General features: G+C 37.8%; 1 protein-coding gene across 10 annotated transcripts in view; it reads left to right on the top strand.

Moving 5' to 3' along the window:
• The window catches only part of LOC106054712 (BTB/POZ domain-containing protein 17-like), a 43,382-nt gene that overhangs the window by 13,075 nt on the left and 5,911 nt on the right, over nt 1-24,396 (top strand). For 2 of the 10 annotated variants that reach the window (XM_013210701.2, XM_013210703.2), the window contains exons 2-4: nt 7,291-7,912; nt 22,079-22,225; nt 23,400-23,686. In XM_013210701.2, coding sequence (XP_013066155.1) covers nt 7,670-7,912; nt 22,079-22,225; nt 23,400-23,686 — 677 coding nt within the window. In that variant the 5' untranslated portion in view covers nt 7,291-7,669. Of the gene's footprint in view, nt 1-2,564; nt 2,679-7,290; nt 7,913-12,655; nt 12,808-14,593; nt 14,806-16,250; nt 16,706-18,709; nt 18,788-18,816; nt 18,891-22,078; nt 22,226-23,399; nt 23,687-24,396 lie in introns of those variants that run through there. The other 8 variants (XM_056038275.1, XM_056038278.1, XM_056038279.1 and 5 more) reach the window with 8 other exon arrangements.

The raw sequence follows: 24,396 nt of genomic DNA, 5'->3' as shown, positions 1-24,396 counted from the left end.
GTTTATCAGGTCTTATGTTTATTCTTCAGCTTATAATTTGAATATTCGTTTTTAACCATAGACTTAAGAATCTAAAAAAAAAATATTTTGACTACCATTAGCATGTACACCGACTACTTCTTGTTATCCATATTGAGAACCGCTTATCTACCTTTGCTAAATAAACGCGCCAAATTTTAAATTATGTTAATCTCCCTTAGTAGCTTTTTAAATTATGTTAATCTCCCTTAGTAGCGTTATCTTTTTATTTTTAACTCGTCAAGAATGTGGCGCCGCCTGTAGTGTTTCTGTCTTATAGAACAAAAAAAAAAACCCCAGAAAAGTCGTGTGTCTGTGTCTGCTCACAAAGTAGCGCACAAACTTGTCAGAACCAGTTTGATCAGGTCTTTGTGACACTTGGAGCGTGGTCTGCGATTGAAATCTGTGTTCTTAATCTGTCATTAGAGTCTCTTCCCTCGTACTGTAGTCAGTGTCTTCTACCCTAGGGGGGCTACCACGATGCGTTACGGAATCTCAAACATGCTAATAAAATCAGCGGCGACGCTTCGATTCAAGAAAAAGGGGGTGGGGGTCACGTGATGAGGGGGGTCGCGGGTACGCTTTCAGTAGATTGCATGTTTTTTATGGTAAAATATATAGGGGATGTCAGCAGGGTCGGTCCTAACGAATGCCGGGCCCTATGCGAAACGAATTGCGCGGGGCCCAGTCTGGGTAGGGATAAGGATAATTTCAAAATTTAGATTTTGTATTAGAAAATACATTCGTGTTTGCAATAAATTTGTATTCAATGAAAGCTGACAATGCCGTTTTGTTTAATCAAGCGTACGATTGGCAACCCAAAATGACACTTTTGTCTATTTTTCAGTAGACTTTTATGAGTTTTCGGGAGATTTTTTATAATTTCAGGAGATTTCAAGGACTTTTTCGAATATTTTGCAATTTTAGGATATTTCCATGAGGCCTTGGAAAATTACGAGGCCTCGGAAACCCTGTAATTATATATAAGTTATAATGGTTTAATTTAATAATTTACACCTAGAATTAGCGCGGGGCCTATGAAAGTGCGGGGCCCACTGCAGTCGCATAGTGGCCAAAATCCTGCCCTGGATGTCAGTTACTAGAGTTGCCCCCCCCCCCCCCCAAAAAAAAAAAAAAGTAGTTTCCCTTGCGACCAATGAGGTAGATGTAAAAACCTGTTTCTACTGTGGACGGCTAACGATGGTGTCATAAGGTCAGCACATTAACTTTACTTTCCCCAACTAATGTAACAGGTACTAATTGTAGCCGGGTTCAAAGTTCATCCCATATATAAAACGTCCTGTCTGCCTTTTTGCACTGTCTTAACTCCAATGTCATGCTTTGCGTGAATTTTTGGAACATATTATATGTTTTATTTCCGTTATTTAAAGACATACCGTTCACATTTTGAAGGATTACGGGCACGACATGGCCTAAATTGCGCCGATGTGCCTCAAACTCAAACCCGTTCACATTTTTCCTCTTAGTGGCTGCCTGGTCGTGCGGTAAACGCGCAGGACTGTCGTCTGGTCGTCTCGATGGTCCCGGGTTCATACCCTGGCCGCTGACATCCTCCGTCGTCCTGCGGGAGGTCTGGACTAGGAAGTAGATTTATCTTCTCTGAATGAACATACGAAACATGCCAAACCTTTTACAAATATAGTGTTGAACTTTTTAAATGTTATGTACCAACACTTTGACTTGTTTAATATGTCATAGTCCTGACAGGTTCCGCAAGGTTGTCATTGCCGGAATTGGTAATGGATGTAAGCACTCCAATACCTAAAAAAATGCTTCCTATTGGCATGCATCTCAAATAGCCTCTGACAACCAGTCCAACTCCTGGCCTTCACGTGTGGCTCAGATATTGAGTCCGGCGGAACTGTTCTCACTAACAGGAGAAGGGGAGTAACTGGCGCCTTAACCAGTAAGCTTCGGGCAGGAGGGGCTCGTTAGCCATGGCTGGCTACCCACCTAGGAGAAGGAAAACTCTGAATCCAAACCTATGTTGCCTTGCAGGTATACCAAATCACAAGAAAGACTTCAGGAGTCAACCCTGAGGAAAAATCAGGAGCTGGCGACCGTAACACAGTTTCCAGCACCCAGTGCTACACTCTGAGACTGAGATGCCGCTGACCCCAAACTGTATCGGCACTGCCGTTCCTTTGGATACATCAGCTGCGTGGAGTGGGGGAGAACTGATGTGTGGGCGACATCGTTTTGACCACAGCTAATGCCTTCGCGACTGAATGAGGCCATAGAGTCCTGACAGAATTATGAATATAAAAGTGTATTAGTACATATACAATTCCTGCGTGATTAAGATAAAACATACAGAAGTTAGATTTTCGAATTGGAAAATAATGATAATACAAGAAAAAAAATAATAACAACAATAATAATAGAGAGTACTTGACCTTGACATTCCTTTTGTCTCTTTTCGTGGACACGTCAAGGGAAGTAAACCTTGTTTACGGAAGTCTTGTACACGTGTACAAAAAACCTGTCAATGAGTCACACATGCACACACGCAAAATACACGATTAAGAACTGGTACAAATGTGTGCCGCCACCAATTTGTCCTGTACATAGAAGCTTAGACTTAACTGCATATACAGGTCTTAGCTGTAAGTAATCTGTTCGTCGTACTGGAACTGCAGGTATGGCTACCAAAAATAGGTCTAGTCTATTAATATTAATGTTTCTTTTAAGCTGGTCTTACACAATACAAAGTTTTGACTACTTTTTTTTTATGAGATAAAAGCATCAAAGACTGAATGTGTGTATTTAAATGTTCAAATTGCACACCACTTATGTGCAAATCATATTGGTTAAAATGGTGCAGTGCGGTGCACATACTCTCGTAAGCGAGAAGTAATGTGCGAGAGAGGAAGCAGACGTAAAGAAATGCTGGTTGACATTTTTTTATTTAGATGTTATGCACTTTTGATTATAATTTACAACTGTAGGCCTATTTGTGGCGCAGTGTTGGATTTACTTGTTGGAAACATAAATTAGATCCCCCCTACTAACTTGGGGAGCCTTCAAAAATAGTTTCCAAGATATTTTCAATTAATTTGAAGAAATAGTAAAGGAGAATTTGCTTTATTTTTAATACATATGTCAAAAAGTTTAGGGCCTTGATAAGTCTAAATCCGGCCCTGTAAAGTATCAATATAAGAAGAAAAAAAAAAAAAAAAGAAACACGACTCTGTGGATAAAACAAGCAGGTTAACTCAACATTATGATCAAGTGTTCAATATCAGCTACAAGATTTCGATGACCGGATAGCACTGCTTCGCGGGCTGGATGTGGCCCACTGGTCTTTAATTTGGGGCATCACAGAAGTAATACAGTTTAGGGCCTGGAAAATTTCGGTGTGTACCCACGGCAGGTGTGTAACGAATGATATTAAAATACGTTCTGACCCAACTGTGAATGGCTGACGTGTCAAAGGTTATCGACGTAGCACTACATAAATAAACCATTAAATGCCTTTCTTTATTCAAACGTTGTGACACTGGGCGTAACTCTCACTACCCTTTTAAGCAGACGTTCTCAATTCTCTCCCTTACGCTCTTGCAGATCAAAATAGAATCATTTTAAAATTAAATAAAGTCATAAGAGTTTTAAGTTCAGTAATTACGTCATTGATTCGTGTGTAGAGGTGGGTGAAAGGGAAGTTAAGGGGGCAGGTAAAATAGTGCACAGTTTTGTAAATATTTCTTCAGAAATGTTCACTTGAAGGCAATTGTGTCCCTAAAGCGGGTGTGTATAACTGGTTTAATAGCAGTTAGCGCTCAGGGGCAAACAAAAAACAAACTATTCTTTTTTTATAAGTTCATCGAACGCAGCGGTTCTCAACCTTTTATGCTCGGCGACCCATTTTACAATCACCCAGTCTGCCGCGACCCCCCCTCCCACACACATACAGCAATAGAAGAAAAAAAAACAACAATCCATATTTTCGATGGTCTTAGGCGACCCCTGGCTAATCGTCAATCGACCCCCCAAGGGGGTCGCGACCCACAGGTTGAGAACCCCTGATCTAACGTGAAAACGTCACAGAGGAATGCATAGGAAACTCAGTATCAGATCGCGTAACAAGATTGCCGGATGTACAATCTGGGGAGTATAAGCAAGAACAAAGCTATCTTGATTATTAATTTCAACACTTGGGGATTGCTGCCTTGACGTTTGCGTAAATCAGTTTTACTTATTTAGAAAGTTTGCTTTATAAAACCGAACACTGTTTAATATACCATGTTTACTATATACAAGCTTTTTATGCTGGATAATAAATGCTTGAACCTGGGCAGCCCTACTTGGCATACGCATTATATCGATAGAAAGTCATAAATTATGTGTAGCATTGAGTTAATCTGCTTTCCTTATGTGTTATTGTAAATGTATGTATGTATTTGACGTCTTCGATAATAATAAACCACGTCATTTAGTTCATTATGTAGTAGATTCTGGTTACTTGGCGTGCGTGAAAACTTTTACAAAGATGTAATTTTTATCTTATTCAGACTTTTGTTACCTCTTTAAATACTCATTAATTAATCATATATCTTCACATATCCCTTAGTCTGTAGGACCGTGATAGCGACAATCCGGTGTTGTCGATCGTCTTTCTCCATTCCTGTTTTTTGCCTTGGATAGAACCTCTTTCAGTGGGCCATTCCATTTTTTTTAAGTTGTCTTCCCATCGCTTCCTGCCTCTTCTTCTTCTTTTTCCTGGTACTGTTCCCTGAAGGAAGGACTTTGCGAGTCCCGAAGACCCTTTAATATGGCCATAGATTTTTAGTTTGCGTTTTTTTTTACACTAGTTAGCAGGTCATCGTGGGGTCCAATCGCTGTAGTAAGCCTGTCTCTAATCTCTTCGTTGGTGATGCGGTCTTTAATTAAGGCCCTGTCTAAAACTTCAGTTGCTGTTTGTCGTTTTTGAAAGGTAGTATCTCTGGTATTACGATATTGTACACTATTTCTTGGTTTGTTGGATAGTCTTCTACGGGACTCTTAATTTGTGGGTTTAATTTTTGTGTTCGCTGAGGTCAGTTCTCCCTCCAATGGTAACGTGACCATTCGACACTTCCATATCCGTGAGTAAGCTGTATAGCTTACAAGTACGAGGTATCAGTAATTTGACTCCTTGTTTCAACCTGACACACATAGTGTCTTGTCAAACGCACACACACATTTGAAATAAATGTTATTTAAAAATCGATTTGAATTCACATCTTGTCTAATATCACAAATCTTTTTTTCCAAATTTTTTTCTTTTTTTTTTTTCATTCATCTCTTACTCCCCCCACCCCCTTTAAGTGAAGTTCTATAATGAAACTTTTTGGTTCAGCCATGGTTCAGCGCACGAGCCAATGTGATGTCACTTCCTTTCTGTCAATAGACTTTCACTTTATATTTTTAAAAAAATCGAATCTTTATTTTCTGGTGTCTTTTTTCCTCTTGTTTCCTGCTTCGTCTTTTTACTTTCTGAATTTTGTATTTCTTTCTTTCTTAATTCTTTCTTAATTCTTTCTTGTTATCAGTGGCACTCTCTGGCACACAATCTTTTCTTTCTTTTCTGTCTTCACTTAACTCTGTCATTGCCATCAACTGATTGTCCCGTGGCTGGAAAGTGTTCAATTCAATCACTCCCTACATTCCATGGCCCTCTTATGCAAATTTGATTATCAAGACTCAACTAATGTTTGCATTACACAAGACTTCTTAGTCAATATTTAGCTGTACACTTCAGGGACAGCCGTAAAAAAAAAAATAACAAAAGTAGCTGTTGAGATGTCGGAATGTCTGTTTAAATTTACAACAGCTGTAATCAGTCAGAGTTGGTGCAGTTTTCAATCTTACAGCCTCGTTATGAGAACACGTGCCTCGTTATGAGATCATGTGCCTCGTTATGAGATCATGTGCCTCGTTATGAGAACATGTGCCTCATTATGAGAACATGTGCCTCGTTATGAGAACATGTGCCTCGTTATGAGATCATGTGCCTCGTTATGAGAGATCATGTGCCTCGTTATGAGATCACGTGCCTCGTTATGAGAATACATGCCTCGTTTTGAGAAGGTGGTATAACAGTGTTAGCTTATGGGAATATAATCTAGTTGCTCGAATAAGTAAATAAATAAACATTTGTTCATGCTATGCATGAACAGACAATGCACTTCTTTCGCTAAAATGACCACAAAAAATAAAAAATTGTGAATTTCTGACCATTATACATCTCTTAAAGTGGAAGGGCCTATAGTTTTGAAGTGTTAACGATGTCGGTTCGAAACTTAATCGCCGTAGCACATTTTTTGCTTTTTAGATTTCGATTTTGTCTTTCGTGTTGCTCTAGCAATAACTGAAGTTTTCAGAACAAAAATAACTCTCCTTCGTCTAAAAGTAATTCTGGTGCATCCATTGATGTTCAAAGACAGAATAAAAAGATAGTATCTAATCATTCAACATCGAATCATTCAACGTCTAATCATTCAACAGACGTTAGCTTAGCCCTGTCCATCTTTGTGTGTGTCTTAAAAAAAAAAAACATGTTGGAAGTATATGACTTAAAAATGTTTTATCTATCGTACGAGTTTCATTAGTTTATTGAGGCCTGAGATCAAATTGTATATAGAGAGATGAATTATTTCGTATAGCTTTTACAAGTACCGTTAAATGAGATATCACGCGTAGTGTCTCGTAACCTGTGCCTTGGTCTTAGATCTGATCTTCTGGAAGTAAAAGCGCTCAATAAGATAGGCGCAGATAAAGTTCAGATACCAAAGTAGTGGATTTATCGAAGTGAAAACCGAAGAAGTAATCACATACATGATAATACATGCTCCTGCATTGTGAAAAGTTATTGGCAAGCAGTTGCGTAGCTACGGATTTGGGGGCACTGAAGGGGGGGCTTGGGGACCTCTTTCGACATTCGACATCATGACATGAGTTAATTTACTTAATAAATTTACAAGTGTAGTGTGTGGGAGTTTCTACGGGGTCACTAACTTATATAACAACGTGAAAAGCAAGATAGCATGGCAGTGGCGTAATATTTAATGTAAGATATATAAATTTGGACACTTCAAGTAAGGGCCCGGGGGACTCTCAAATTTGGACGTGACGGACAGACAAAGCTCATAAAAGTAAGCGGCTGTTATCCCCACTTCCTCCCCTAGCTGCGCCACTGTTGGCCAGCTTTTGATGAACAAATTTAATAAATTCCTAACATTTTGTTTTGTTGTTTTTTTTCCTACAATTTAGATCTACTTTGGATACTCATGCCTGTTGGTGACTTGAAGCTGGTAACTTCATATTAAACAGTTCAGTAACAGCAGACGACTAGTTAGTTGGCAAATTGACAGCAAGGCGTCACAACTTCCGCCGGAGCTGTTAGCAGACATCCAGACTCTCCATAGAAACCGAAAAAAAAAAACCAAGGTTGGATTAACTTGCATTGTTGATCAGTAAACTTCCAAAAGAGATAATTCACATAGATCGTCGCAGCATTTTAGATCTCTTGTGAGTCTCAAGCGATCCTCACGTTTCGGTGACCAGTTAAAACACATATAAAGGAAGATTTGCTAGATCTCTATGAGACCATTGTCGATCACATCTGTCCGACTTTCGCGGCTCTAATGCTATGCAGAAGTATACTCGGCCGCCCTTAAGACAAACGGGGTCAAGGTCGAACACCCCATCCAGAGGGCAACCAGCAGCACCAAACGGAACTGTTAGACGATCGGATGGAGCCAGCGGCGCCCCTTTAGTAGTTGCCCTTATTCCGTCACCACAGGCAGGGGGCCCAGCTGAGGGCGAACAAGGAGCGGCAGTCGAAGTAGCAGACATGGCGGAGCAACTTGCCAACTTAAAGATTAACTCAGGGGTGAGTACTTTTCATTTTGTTCTTGATTCTAGTCGTGATATATAGGCCCTAGTCGTGATATATGGGCCCTAGTCGTGATATATAGGCCCTAGTTGTGATATACAGGCCCTAGTCGTGATATATGGGCCATAGTCGTGATATATAGGCCCTAGTCGTGATATATAGGCCCTAGTCGTGATATATAGGCCCCAGTCGTGATATATAGGCCGTAGTCGTGATATATAGGCCCTAGTCGTGATATATAGGCTCAAGTCGTGATATACAGGCTCTAGTCGTGATATATAGGCCCTAGTTGTGGTATGTAGGCCCTAGTCGTGATATTTAGGCCCAAGTCGTGATATATAGGCCCTAGTCGTGGTATTTATGCTCTAGTCGTGGTATTTAGGCCCTAGTCGTGATATATAGGCCCTAGTCGTGGTATTTATGCTCTAGTCGTGGTATTTAGGCCCTAGTCGTGATATATAGGCCCTAGTCGTGATATATAGGCCCTAGTCGTGATATTTAGGTCCTAGTCATGATATATAGGTCCTAGTCGTAATATATAGGCCCTAGTCGAGATATATAGGTCCTAGTCGTGATATATAGGTCCTAATCGTGATATATAGGCCCTAGTCGTGATATATAGGCCCTAGTCGTGATATTTAGGTCCTAGTCGTGATATATAGGTCCTAGTCGTGACATTTAGGCCCTAGTCGTGATATATAGGCCCTAGTCGTTATGTCAAATGTAGCATTCAAAATAAAGCTCATAAACATCGGATCAAATACTGAAATAAAATTCCGTAAAATGGCGAGCTTAAAAATGTATAGCAGATCAGTTTTGTCAAGGTCAGGTATTGTCTTTCCTTCAACATATTCACGCATGTCATTTGGTAGCTCTCCATGTAACTGTAAAAGTTTGTAGTTCTACAAGTCGTCCAACAGATATGCATTAACACAAAGACTTTTTAAAAAGAAATAGGATAGCTGTTAACATTTATCAAGCTTGCAGTTATCATGTGGTAAAAAAAAATAGATTGTTTCAGGTGCTTTAGGTATCGATGTTTTTGTTAATTCCAACTTTTTGCGTTGACATTTAAGAATAATGTCAGGATATTGAAGAGACCAAGTAAGGACAATTACAAACCATATCATCACAATTACAAACTAGATCATCACAATTACAAACCATATCATCACAATTACAAACTAGATCATCACAATTACAAACCATATCATCACAATTACAAACTAGATCATCACAATTACAAACCATATCATCACAATTACAAACTAGATCATCACAATTACAAACTAGATCATCACAATTACAAAATAGATCATCACAATTACAAATCAGATCATCACAATTACAAACATCACAAATACAAATCAGATCATCACAATTACAAATCAGATCATCACAATTACAAACATCACAAATACAAATCAGATCATCACAATTACAAACTAGATCATCACAATTACAAATCAGATCATCACAATTACAAACCATATCATCACAATTACAAACATCACAAATACAAATCAGATCATCACAATTACAAACCAGATCATCACAATTACAAACATCACAAATACAAATCAGATCATCACAATTACAAACCAGGTCATCACAAATACAAATCAGATCATCACAATTACAAACATCACAAATACAAATCAGATCATCACAATTACAAACCAGATCATCACAAATACAAATCAGATCATCACAATTACAAACCAGATCATCACAATTACAAACATCACAAATACAATTCAGATCATCACAATTACAAACCAGATCATCACAATTACAAACATCACAAATACAAATCAGATCATCACAATTACAAACTTGATCATCACAATTACAAACTAGATCATCACAATTACAAATCAGATCATCACAATTACAAACCATATCATCACAATTACAAACATCACAAATACAAATCAGATCATCACAATTACAAACCAGATCATCACAATTACAAACATCACAAATACAAATCAGATCATCACAATTACAAACCAGGTCATCACAAATACAAATCAGATCATCACAATTACAAACATCACAAATACAAATCAGATCATCACAATTACAAACCAGATCATCACAATTACAAACATCACAAATACAAATCAGATCATCACAATTACAAACCAGATCATCACAATTACAAACATCACAAATACAATTCAGATCATCACAATTACAAACCAGATCATCACAATTACAAACATCACAAATACAATTCAGATCATCACAATTACAAACCAGATCATCACAATTACAAACATCACAAATACAAATCAGATCATCACAATTACAAACCAGGTCATCACAAATACAAACCAGATCATCACAAATACAAATCAGATCATCACAATTACAAACCATATCATCACAATTACAAACATCACAAATACAAATCAGATCATCACTATTACAAACCAGATCATCACAATTACAAACATCACTAATACAAATCAGATCATCACAATTACAAACCAGATCATCACAAATACAAATCAGATTATCACAATTACAAACCAGATCATCACAAATACAAATTATATTATCACAATTACAAACCAGATCATCACAAATACAAATTATATCATCACAATTACAAACCATATCATCACAATTACAAACCATATCATCACAATTACAAACCAGATCACCACAATTACAAACCAGATCATCACAAATACAAACCATATCATCACAATTACAAACCAGATCACCACAATTACAAACCATATCATCACAATTACAAACCAGATCACCACAATTACAAACCATATCACCACAATTACAAACCAGATCACCACAATTACAAACCATATCATCACAATTACAAACCATGTCATCACAATTACAAACCATATCATCACAATTACAAACCATGTCATCACAATTACAAACCATGTCATCACAATTACAAACCATGTCATCACAATTACAAACCATGTCATCACAATTACAAACCATGTCATCACAATTACAAACCATGTCATCACAATTACAAACCATGTCATCACAATTACAAACCATGTCATCACAATTACAAACCATGTCATCACAATTACAAACCATGTCATCACAATTACAAACCATGTCATCACAATTACAAACCATATCATCACAATTACAAACCATATCATCACAATTACAAACCATGTCATCACAATTACAAACCATGTCATCACAATTACAAACCATGTCATCACAATTACAAACCATGTCATCACAATTACAAACCATGTCATCACAATTACAAACCATATCATCACAATTACAAACCATGTCATCACAATTACAAACCATGTCATCACAATTACAAACCATGTCATCACAATTACAAACCATATCATCACAATTACAAACCATGTCATCACAATTACAAACCATGTCATCACAATTACAAACCATGTCATCACAATTACAAACCATGTCATCACAATTACAAACCATGTCATCACAATTACAAACCATATCATCACAATTACAAACCATGTCATCACAATTACAAACCATGTCATCACAATTACAAACCATGTCATCACAATTACAAACCATGTCATCACAATTACAAACCATGTCATCACAATTACAAACCATATCATCACAATTACAAACCATATCATCACAATTACAAACCATGTCATCACAATTACAAACCATGTCATCACAATTACAAACCATGTCATCACAATTACAAACCATGTCATCACAATTACAAACCATGTCATCACAATTACAAACCATATCATCACAATTACAAACCATGTCATCACAATTACAAACCATATCATCACAATTACAAACCATGTCATCACAATTACAAACCATGTCATCACAATTACAAACCATGTCATCACAATTACAAACCATGTCATCACTGTTATAGCTGCACATCAAGTCTGGATGACCTACTTTCTTCATCACATCTCTTGTCGTTCACTCCCTATCTCCTTGATTATCTCACACACACACACACTTTCCCATCTCGTCAGTTTAAAACCGTATCACTTTTCTGCTTGAATTTCCTGGTCACAGTTCACTTCTCATAGGCAGGACTGGAATCAAATTTGATACCAGGTTGTAAAACAGAATTCCCTGACATGTTCTGTGTGTGACACATTAGTTTCATGGAACTGTTGTAATCTAACAACATTGCGTTAAAACATACGGAGCAAGACTTGTGAGAAATCTTTGCATTTAGGCCATTCACTTCAATGATTATTACTTGCCCTTATTTTTCTCTGTTAATTTAAAGAGGTTCCTTACAAAAACAAATAGTCAACATATCAATATAATGATCTACTCTTTCACGTTAAAGGGAAATATTATATTTCGTACAAATACTCAGGGCTTTTTTGTGTGACGGTACGCACCCGTACGGCGTACCGGCACCTTTTTCAATGTGGGGTGAAAATTATTACTTTTTAACGTTTATCATTAATTTATTAGTAGTCAAAAGTTAGGCAATCCGTCACTGAGTACCGGCACCTATTTTTTTGTAAAAAAAAAATAATAATAATAATAATAAAAAAATGCACTGCAAATACTTATTTTTGAAGTAACGTCTGTAATATCAAAGATAAGATACACTCATTGAAAACTTCTAAACAAACAGTCCGGGACTATTTAGTAAAACAAGTATAAAAGTTGGCAAACTTTCATGTGTAGCACCAAATAGTGCTTGATTTGAACACGATTTTAATTTGTATGGAAACATTTTTTTTTTGTTATCATTGACACCTAGTGACATAGATCTAGATTCGCATTAGGCAGACACGTGGTTTAAACGTTTAGACAGACATCAGTTGGTATTGAATTGAAGTTTGCAAGCTTTAAGGATAGTCATCTAGTTAAATTTAAGATGCATTGATTTTGAGGTATCGCTTTCTGTCCAATGACTTGGTTTTAAACTTAGGGCCTATGACTGCCTATGCCCTATGTGGTATTCTAGATCAGTGATGCCCAACCTTATTCAGCCCGCGGGCCAAATAAATTCCCCACACTCTTGTCGCGGGCCACATCATTGCGAAAATTGGAAAAGCAATAGAGCAGACGACATTTTTACTAGAAACAAGTTGTATCCAACATTAATTCTATAGCAATTAGTTGGATGTTTCAAACTTCTGAATGAAAGGCTGCAATGCATATACTCCATTAAAACAGATATACTTGATGTATTCTGTACAAAACAAAATGTGTCCATTTTTCTATTTCTTGTGTTCACTCAAAGCCAAGTTTTTGTTCAGCATTCCCATGTATTCAACACTCACATGTTGACCAGCAAGCTACCAATCACGTTGCTACCAAAAAGAAGTCAAGTATAAACGGCAAGGACACTGTTTAGTTATTTTTGTATAATATATTTTACATTCCCATTGATTGTATTGTGGAGAGAAGTTCTGAAGGGCCGGTTAGACCTGTATCGCGGGCCGGATGTGGTCCGCGGGCCGTATTTTGGGCATCACTGTTCTAGATGAGTCTAAATTTTAATTATTATAGACTCCTTGATGATTACGATATAGGATGTCTGCCTGGCCGTGCGGTTTGCGCGCTGGACTGTCGTTCGGATTTATCGACGGTCGAGGGTTCAAACCCTGCCCGCTCCCATCCCCCGTCGTCCTGCGGGAGGTTTGGACTAGGAAGTAAACTATCTTCAACTCTGAAGGAACATCCGAAACATGTCAAACATTTTACAAACATCTAGGCAACTTTTAGACGTTTTAATTTCAGTTTATCTATCGTACCTTTTTTGTACTGGGGAAGAATCGCGGTGAATTGTGACTGTGTGTAGTTCAATGTGAGGTCTCTCATATTAAGTAAGGCTCTCCTAGCATTCACCGTGTTACTCAAATGTTTTGGCTCATAAAGAAATGACTTCATGAAACAAATAGACCCCCAAGCGTACAAGGGCTTTGTCTGCATCAGGTGTGAAAAAATATGCAGGTCTAGACTGGGTCTGTCATGTGTAGCACTGCACTCATCCTTACTCTTCGAAATCGATTGTTACATTAGGCCTACATGGTATTATTACATAGTGTTTACTTTGAATATTTTCTTCTTTTCTGTTGAGTAAACGATTAGATTCTTTTAAAGAACTAGATTGTACACCAATTATAGATCTAACTTTATCTTCTATAAAAAAAAAATAATATCATAGCATTTTCGTTATAACATATAATTTGTTGTCAATAATTTAAAAGTAGGTCAATACAGTATAGACCTAAGGCTACCATTTTAAGAGAGTCATTATTGTGAGGTAGTTGTGTTATTCCTTATTACTCCACACCCCAACCCCTTTTTTTTTTCTCACAAAAAAAAATTGGGTGAACTAGGCCTACTGCTTAAAGGTCGTATTTACATGGCTCTGTTAACCTCTGACCTTATTCGTGATTTCTAATACGGGGTGACAAACAGCTGGCGTGACGTAGGGCCCCCATCTCGTCACGTGATCATAACGCAGCCCTATTTTTAGACGTATTAGCAACAGAAAGAAGAAATGTCAATTGACCGCCTTTTTTTTTCCTTCCCCTTCTCTTTCTCTCTCCTCTTTATTTACAAAACATGTGCATCAATCACACGTAAAAACAGAATTGAACAAAAAAAAAAGTCTTTGTTGCCCCTTTTTTTCTGCGCGCGAAATTGTACGTAGTTGGCCTATTTTATGTAACGAAACTAGAATCGAAATCAACGCATGTAGGCCTATTAGCAGACGATTTGAAATCTAATACGTTATAGCTCATCTATCATCAAAGTGTCTGGGTAAAATAAACATGCACGACTGAGGAGTATTGATCTTTTCTAACGTGAGCTTGGTGTTGTCATTATGTGCGAAGTATTTACGTTCAAGTTATAAACATCATAGTGAAACTGAGTAGGTAAGGAATGTTTTATTAGATCTAGATTCTATTTCTAAAACCGCCGCCAACTTGTATACACTTTATAGCACACGGTCATTACTAGCAAAGGGAGAATACTCCTTCACACGGTATACTCAATACTTTTTATATTTTTAATTAGACGCCAGTTAAAGGTTTATAACTGTGAGGAGGGGCGTTTCTCGGGGGGGGGGGGTAACTAGCAGGTTGGAGGGGGGGGGTCGTAATGGGGGCCCTCCTCTGAGTTGCTAAAGCTTTATTTAAAATACAAGGTCAGTTAGTCTTGAGGAGCTTACGATTTTTTTTTTATTAAAAAAAGTAAAGTTTCCATTTCAGACCTTGCGATCTATGGGGCAAATGATATTAAGGTCATCTGTTTCTATGGCCAACGGTTAACGAGCAGGGTGTCATGTGTCCAGCACAACGACCAACCGCCTTTACTTTCCCCAACTAAAGTCAGGTACCCATTAGAGTTGGGTGGACTCAGGGACGCCCTAGAAATCCCGCAATTCAAAATCCCAGTCTTCACCGAGATTCGAACCCAGGACCTCAGGTTCGGAAGCCAAGAGCTTAACCACTCACCCTCCGCGCCCCCATTTTTTTATGTTCTATTATTTATTCATTGGAATTGAACCATTAAGTAAATAGAGAGACTCGTGGAGAGAGCTCACGAATGCCGAGGGACACACATAAGAGACCAAATATTAACAGTCCTTGAGGAATACAGGCTCAAAGACGAAAAGAAAACTCAAGACCTTCGGCGGACATCGGCTTTGTCCGCATTAGATGTGACAAAATATGTCTCAGTAGATGTGACAAAATATGTCCGCATTAGATGTGACAAAAATATGTCCGCATTAGATGTAACAAAATATGTCCGCAGTAGATGTGACAAAATATGTCCGCAGTAGATGTGACAAAATATGTCCGCAGTAGATGTGACAAAATATGTCTTCATTAGATGTGACAAAATAGACAAAATATGTAGATATAAATTTTTTAAAAAGTCACCCATGAAATATCAATAAGCTAACTAGAAATCACTGCTCACATATATTTTTTTTCTACCCTAGAAATCACTGCTCACATATATTTTTTTCTACCCTAGAAATCACTGCTCACATATATTTTTTTCTACCCAGATTCTTTGCTTTCAAGACTGCGATTAATTAAATATTGCAACTATGCATCAATGTGGCGACATGTTCCAGGTTTTTAGCAAACAAATACAAAGAAACAAATCTGTGGTCAATACATTGGCTAATGAACAGTACTGGAGCATATGTTGCCTTCAATCTTCCCCACCTTCATCCCCCCCCAACTCACCACATACACACACACACACATACTTGATGCATCACACATAGTCACGTGTGCTCACACACTTAGCAGACTAATTAGTCTGTATTTGTTCGGGATACATTCAGTAGCCAGGGAGGCAGGGAAAAATAAAATCAGGATTGAATTTTAATTAACAGAATCTTTTTGTCTTCCTGTATTGTGACGCGGGCTTTTCTAAAAGCAATAACGCGGAAAATCAATCTCCTCGAAATGTAATAGCCATCATTTTGTTTTGCACAGAACTTTGTTCATTGAACCGTGATTTTGGATTATTGTTACCGATCGATGAGTGGTTGAACGATTTATAGTGTTTGTTAGTAATTTTGCCCAATTCGCCAGCAATTATTTGTGATCATCAGAATTATTTATTGCATAATGGACAGCGTTAAAAAAAATGTGATTTCTTTGCGTTTACATTTCAGTAGATAATAAACACCGAAATTCTTTCTGGCTTTGGATTTTTTGGTTGAGACTTGTTAAAACTTTAGTGGCTAGCCAAATGTATATTGTGACCAGGAGACACGCCACACTGGCAACTGTGGTTAATACCAATACTGAGGTAGGATTAAATAGCATGGATTAAAATAAAACAAAACTGTTGCGTATCTAATGCATCTAGATCTGTATCTAGTTTGTTATATTTTCACAGCACTAGAGTGAGGTTCTTATTACTGTATCAATGTTCCTCAACCCACTTGTACCATTTCGGGCAGGTTAATGTCATGTATTGATTTATCCATCAATTCCGTTAATAGGCCAAGATAAGAATAAAATAACACTGGCTTTTTACTGTGTGCTTTTATTTCATATTAATTGTCCCCCCCCCCTCTTTTCTTAGCATTCATTCATTTTTAATTTTAGTACAAAATCCGTAAAATATTTTTCAGGCCCTAGATTATGTCCCGTTCCTATCTCTTGTTTTTTTTTCCAATAGGTATCTGTAGTATCATGTTTCACTGTGGTTTATCTATGCTAGGATTTTATGTTCTTGTTTTTTGACTGTGTCGTCTGTCGCGTTTATCACATTCCGAGACTTGTGGCACATTGAAAGCCTGGGCTTTGATTTACCGTTGGAACATTTGGACCAGCTCATCAGTTGCTCCCCCCTTTTCCCAGCCCACAGCTGATGGTACAGCCGTATTGTATACATTTAGCAGTAGCGAAGTAACGCGACATACAAATACAATAGAAATACATGCTGCCTGTTTCCGGCTAATCTCCTGTAGTGCTTTTTTTATTCTTTTTTATTATATTATATATACTTGTGTTTGGCAACCTGCAGATCCAATAAATTTCTTCAATTTAAGCGACCAACCGAAATGCACTAGTCACTAGTCTGAAGTGCCAGTTACTCGGATCCCCGTCGGTCCTGGTCGGTCCCTTCGTTGGTGATAACAGTTTCACTAAGTGCCTGAGACATTCCTAAATACCAAAAAGGCTCAAAAGTAAAGTAGCTATCATACATAAAACATTGAACCATAATCTTCAAATACAAAAACAAAATTTAATAAAATACTCTGAAAGACACAAAGATAAAGGCACATTCCTCGTCCCATATGCTAGGACAAATTTGTACAAATACTCCTTCTTCCCTAGTGCTATTAGAGCATGGAATGGGTTGCCTGAGCTAGCCACGAAAACCAGTGACTTGGCAGAATTGAAGTCATTGGTTAATATGCATGACTAAATGCATGACGCGTAGGACGTAATCATCTTCTTTTTTAAAGTAACGTCTGTATTATATAAGATAAGATAAGATACCAAGAGATAATTAGGTCATCATTACATGTGACATTATTGAAAGATATATATGAAATCGTGTACGTCTGTGTGACAATAGGAAACTAAGTTCTATAACTGCGATGATTGAACGTGGAATTTTATGACAATGACAGAAGAATAATCATAAAGCTAAAGGAATTATAATGGCAACCATGAAAAAAAAAATGTAGATGTGCTGGGACAGAAGCTTGGGTACGAAACAAATACTTCGATTAAATTAGTAACTTGTAGACCCCCATGTCGCCTGCTCTGCAAGCGGTGGAGGTAAATTAGGTTGTGTTAGTCACAGAACAAATGTTGGCTCAGGCCTAATTAAAGATTATGTAAGAGTTAATCCCAGGTGGAGTCGTAAGTGCGGACTTGGACCTTGCACAAGTGGGCCTACCTTTCAGTGTTGACATTGCGTGTCTGGAACTATACAAACACGCACACACACACACACGCACACACACACACACACACACTTTGTCATTGCAAAAGGGGATGTAGGTCATCTTGTTATATTTGATCCAATCCTTAACTTTTTTTAAAACATTTTTTTTTATTGTGGTAAATCGTAAAATATTAATAACCTAAATATCACTCCGCGTTATCTAACCAAAAAGACACGAAAGAGTGCTACTTAGAAATGATATTCATACATCTGTTATTGGTTATGGAAATAAAAAGTAGTCCTTTACAGTAGGTCTATCATGGTAATCGAGGATTGTTTAATATACACTTGTTTCACTCCGTACACATCAACACTTGTTGGACTACACAGCCAAAAGTTAAACTTTGACTTGGCTATCTCCAAATGACTCATGACACTTCATCGATTTTCTTTGCTTCGCCTTGGCTTACTGCTCTCTTGCTGCGAGTGAGTTATAAATTGGCGGGAAGACACAGCCGTCGGTGCACTGTGTAATGACAGACGTGGACAGTCCGGAGAGGGGACTCGAAGATTTTCTGTTTTGTTTTGGGTGGGAGTGCTAGGATAAATTTTTATTTTTGCATTGGAAATCTCATCCTCAAGATGATTATATCCAAGTTGTTTTTTTTTTTTTGGTTTTATTTGGGGGTAGAAATGTAAACATAACTACTAGATATATATATAGGAAGTCCCGCGAAGAGCAAGGTGTCAGGATATCCGCGATGTTATCAATAGTGGACGCGTTAGCTAGCTTGGACATATTCATAGAATACCGGTACTACAAGGTCGACTCCTACGAGATATTGTATAAGAATGTCAATGTTTAGGATATATTGATGTATGCAAGCGCAACATGAAGCTATTCAAACTCGTCATGAACTGTTGGAAAAAGGAGCACTGGATAGATCCACATGGAGAGCAAACATAAAGGGAGGATATCACACCAGAAGTAGAAAGAAGAGTGAAAGTGATACATCGTCTGCTGATTACAAGTGCCCAGCTTATAACCAAGTTGTGTATCAATGATTGGACTCTTTTAGTCACGTGAGAAGTTATCAAGAAAGAACATACATCACGAGACGAGACATAGAGTGAAAAAAAAACTTGAGGCTAAACACCACTATACAGGGCACATCAAGCGCAGACAACTTATCGATGATTTTAACGATAATTTTAAATTGTTGGTTCTTGTGATCAGGGCTTGCCTTGGGCAATAGGCTAAACTAGACAGCCGACTAAACTTCCAAATGTTGAGGAACTCGCACAGGACTAAAGAAAAAAAAATTAGAAAACAAATGTGAAACTTGGACCAGAGTTCCAACCTAGTAGAGCACTATGACTCTTTTGATTACTAGGCTAACTCTGGTCTCTAATACGGACATTGCGATAATGAGTTTCAGTTATTTTGTCGATTTAGGCAGGTTTTTAATAAATTGGGTAATTTTTTTTACCTTATTATTGTTATTTCATTTGGGGCCACCAACATCACTTCGCCTAGGCCCTAGGGCCTCCAATTATCTAAGGCCGGCCCTGTTGTAGGACATGTTGAAAGAAAAGAAGAGCCAATACAACTTGAAAATATTTCGGACATTTCTGTATTTAGCAAACAGATTTCTTGTCCAGATTAAATCTGTAGGGTATTCATTTCTGATTGTAGTGGAAAGAACTGTGTCTATCTGGACGAGAAACTTGTTTGGTGAGCGAATTGGTAACACTTGTGCACGCGTAGAAAAAAAAAGTTCCCCCTTTCAGACCTTGTGGTCTATAGGGCAGATGATGTTTCTGATGTCATCTGTTTATGCGGCCTACGGTTAACGAGGGTGTCATGTGGCCAGCACAACGACCAACTGCCTTTACTTTTTCCCCAACTGTCAGGTACCCATTAGAGCTGGGTGGACTCAGAGGCGCCCGATGATCCCGAAATAATAATCCCAGTCTTCACCAGGATTCGAACCCGGGACCCTCGGTTCAGAAGCCAAGCGCTTTACCGCTCAGCCACATGCGTAGAAATACTTGGACCTAGGCCTAAGTTTGACGCAAATGGCAACTAATTATATCGAATTAATTGTTATTACTTTCCACTACTACCACGCCATAACTTCTCTCTCTCTCTCTCTCTCTCTCTCTCTCTCTCTTTATTTCTTATAAGGAACATAAAATCAATAAGAACAATAAAACTGTCCATTTGAAGTGTAGTCGTACGTATAGTCGAATCTGCCCTTTTGTTTGACACAAGAGAGACTACTCCGTTACCTTTAAACTGCAGCTTGAACTTTTAATAATGGGGCACCATTTGGAATCTTTTTTCATACTTCACTAGGGTTACCAGACGTCCGGGAAAAGGAGGACTTGTGTTCTTGTACCCCAAAAGTCCGGCATCGGCCTAAATGTGAACATGTCCGGCTTTCATTTTGTTATGTAATGCAATGGCATATTATCCATCAGTCCATTTCAATCCTCCATATCCTCTGCTGAAAACTTACAAACTCACAAAGTTTGTTCTTCCTACCAGACCAACGCGAACATTGCATTGATATGAAAGATGTTCAGTTAAAATCACCTACTACACTTTTTGAATTATTGGACAACTTTGTTTCTGAACAGAGGTGCTGTATATTTAACTCTTTCTCTCCTAACTGACGATACCAGCGTTGATTCCACCAGACTGTGGTAAATAATTACGGAGAGAAAAAGTTAAGATTGTTTACGTGAAACCTGTCTCTCACAGCTCCTTGGGATCTTGTAGACTTTTTCTTTTGAAAAAGACGTTTTCACCAATCAACGCAAAGTTGAGACTTTAGTGGGACAAAAGAAAGATGTATTCTTCACAAAGGTGCATTCTTCTCACAAAGTACAATATGAAAATAAATTGTTTCGCTCGAATGATATATATATATATGTATATAGCTCCTCCTTCGTGATCGAAGATGAGCACATTTCTCATTTTCTATGGACTCGAAGATGACTGTAAATTCCAGTCCTTGCTCTAAAAAAAATCCGGTCGCATACGTGGCATGGGTAGATTTGGTCAGTTGCAGATAGGCCTGCTTCTTCTCTCAGCTTTTTGTTGGTGCGGCGCTTTTTCACCCTGAACTCTTCCTGCTTCAAATCTCTTAGACTCCGAGACTGTACAGCTTCACGCCACGAGGAGTGATCAAGAGGTAGTGCTTCCCAGCTGTGAAAGTCGAAATCTTGTCAAAACGTCGCTCTGTCTGAGAAATAAAACAGTTATTCTAGTCGTAATGCAGTCAACTAAATAGTAAATCTAGTTTTTTAAGGGGCTGTGTTTCCGTCCTGCCTTGTATAGCTGTGTCCTTCTTTCTGTCTTCCTTAAGGTGTGCAGCTGTCTGGTAACCCTGTACTTCACTAAACTTATTTTCATTGCAGATGAGCGTATCCCAAGAGTCTTAGCGCCAAAACTTATTTTCATAGTAGATGAGCGTATCCCAAGAGTCTTTGCGCCAACTCTTAGGGCAGTTAGAAAAACGTAAAGGAAGATATTCAATGGACCTCATTCACCAATCGTAAATAAACAATTTAGCCACGTCCATAATATTGATAAAACAGTGAAAAATACGTATCACGTGACAGCCTTTAAGGATTACATAATTTGTATAGAAGGTATAGAGAATCACCTAGCTAAATGTTGTTTGTTTACGATTGCTGAATGAGGTCCATTAATTTTTAACTTGTTCTTCTAAAGTTAAATTTTATGCTTGGGTTTTTTTTTTTCACCAGAGTATGGAGATTTGTACAATACCGGAACCAGTTCATGAGACCAGCACACATCCTGGCCAAGCACGCATCTTGAGGGACGAGAGTAACTTTATACAGAATGTTGGTCAGTTTTACAACCAGCAGGATATCAGTGATGTTATACTCAAGGTGAATGCTCGATTCGGCTACAGATGTAGCCCCCCTTCAGACTTTGCAATCTTTAGCCAGGGCTGGTGATGTAAGGTCATCTGTTTCTGTGGCCCATGGTTAATGGGGGTGTCATGTGGCACAATGGCCAACCACATATTTACGTTTTCCTATTAGAGTTGGGTGGACTCAGAGGTGCCCTAAAGATCCAATTATATACACCCAGCCTGGACTGTAGCAGTACCCTAGCCAGACCCCACGATTCATGGATTCATGATTCATCACTGGTCACGTGAAGTTGGCTCTGTTCAATGACACATCCTGTTGAAAGTATGGGGCTTATGGGGATACTTGTCACAGGAAATTACTTCCTGCTGTTGTGGTACATTAATACTTGAACATGGCTGCAATACCTTAACCTTTTACTTAGTCTGGTAGAACATTGGGGCACCACACATGATCTGTCAATAATCTTCTTCTCATTTGCCTTGGCTAGAATCTCTTTCAGTGACAGGCGTGTCCATTCTTTTATGTTGTTCTCCCATCACTTTCTCTGTCTGCCTCTTCTTCCTTTACTTTTCCATGAAGGAAAGTTTTTGCAATAGATTGCTGATGACTTATTGAAATATTTTAACCAATGTAAGTAGCTAAGGGAGGTAACTGTTTTTTCCAGGAAGTTTAGGGTAGAAGAAGTCCATAATTAACAAAATTCATGAATAAAAACCTAGATGTCATGTGGATTAAACCCCAAACTCATGACTTCTTCCATTATTTCCGTTTTGTTAGCGAATAGTTTAATGTTTTTTAGCAATGAAATCACACAGAATGGCCACCATTTGTCTTTATGAACTAACATTCAATTATTAAATGTTCAATCCATAGACATAAATAAATATAGACTGGCCGATAATAGAGTTTTATGAAACGAAAATTTGTGACTTGCAATTCTGTGTACTTTATTTATGTCTAGGAGTTTTGTTTAATCTCTAAGATTGAAGATCATGCAATTTTTCATTTTTTCAGAATTCGGGAATACAATAGATATACATGTTTTCAAGTTACATGAAGTTATTTCCTTTTTCCAGTCTATATTTATTTATGTCTATGGTTCAATCCTATTGTAAACTTCCTGTTTTGTTTTTTTACTTAGAGTGATATTTCTTTTGATTTCTTTTGACCTGTATACTTTCTTCAGATTGGCAACCAGTCTTATTTTGGCCACAAATTCGTCCTGGCCAAGTCCAGTGATGTATTTCGTACAATGCTGTATGACAAAAATTGGCTTCAGTCAGGTCTGCCAGAGATTATTCTAGAAGAAACTGAAGAGTGCCAGAAGTATTTCGACACATTTCTGAGATTCCTGTACACAGCAGAAGTAAACATCAGTGTGGATTCTGCAGTTGGCATTCTCTGTCTAGCAGATAAATATGGAGTGACATCACTGAAAAACCTGTGCACACAGTACATGGTTGAACATACCAGGTAGGCAGTTGTTGGCTTGAAGTAATTATGTTATTAAAACAGCCATTGGACTTCCTCATTTATAAAATAATGAATATATTTTGGAATGTTGGCTGGTAAAATAGTAAAAAACAAGAGATTTCCAAACCTCCCTTCAATGTCCACATATTCCTTCTAACTTATCAATTCCAATATCACAATTGATTCAGATTTCAGATCAAATACTTTTTTTTAAATACCTCATGGACGGACATGGATCTCAAAAACAGCTCTAACAATTTTCCTAGAAATATAAAAGTTGAGGTATATTGCTGAGAAAAGAATTACTCATTGACCACACTGGAAAAACTCTAGTTTGACCCTTATAATTTTTCAATGTAAAAAATAAACATTAAATTTCGTTAAAGAACTTGGTCTAGATCTACTTCCAACATTGGTTTTACAAGGACTATAGATCACATTCTTGAAAGGACTAATCCGATCAGGAATTTCAGTTTTAAGAGTTTAATAAATTAATGTGTTCAGGAAAATTGTGTTCATCGTCTTCTTAGTCTAGATCTAAAGGCCTATATCATTGGAATATTATATAGTTTACTAGATCTATACATTTACATCTATACACATCTTTTCTGGGACATCTATACACATCATTTCTGGGGGGGGGGGGGGGGGTAAAAATGTTCCATTGTTTTTTACTAATTCATTAGTTATTCAGAGAACAACAATCGCTC

This window comes from Biomphalaria glabrata, chromosome 8 (genome assembly GCF_947242115.1).
Source record: "Biomphalaria glabrata chromosome 8, xgBioGlab47.1, whole genome shotgun sequence".
In the NCBI taxonomy this organism is placed as follows: Eukaryota; Metazoa; Mollusca; class Gastropoda; family Planorbidae; genus Biomphalaria; species Biomphalaria glabrata.
This window is presented reverse-complemented; position numbering and strand designations above follow the sequence as displayed.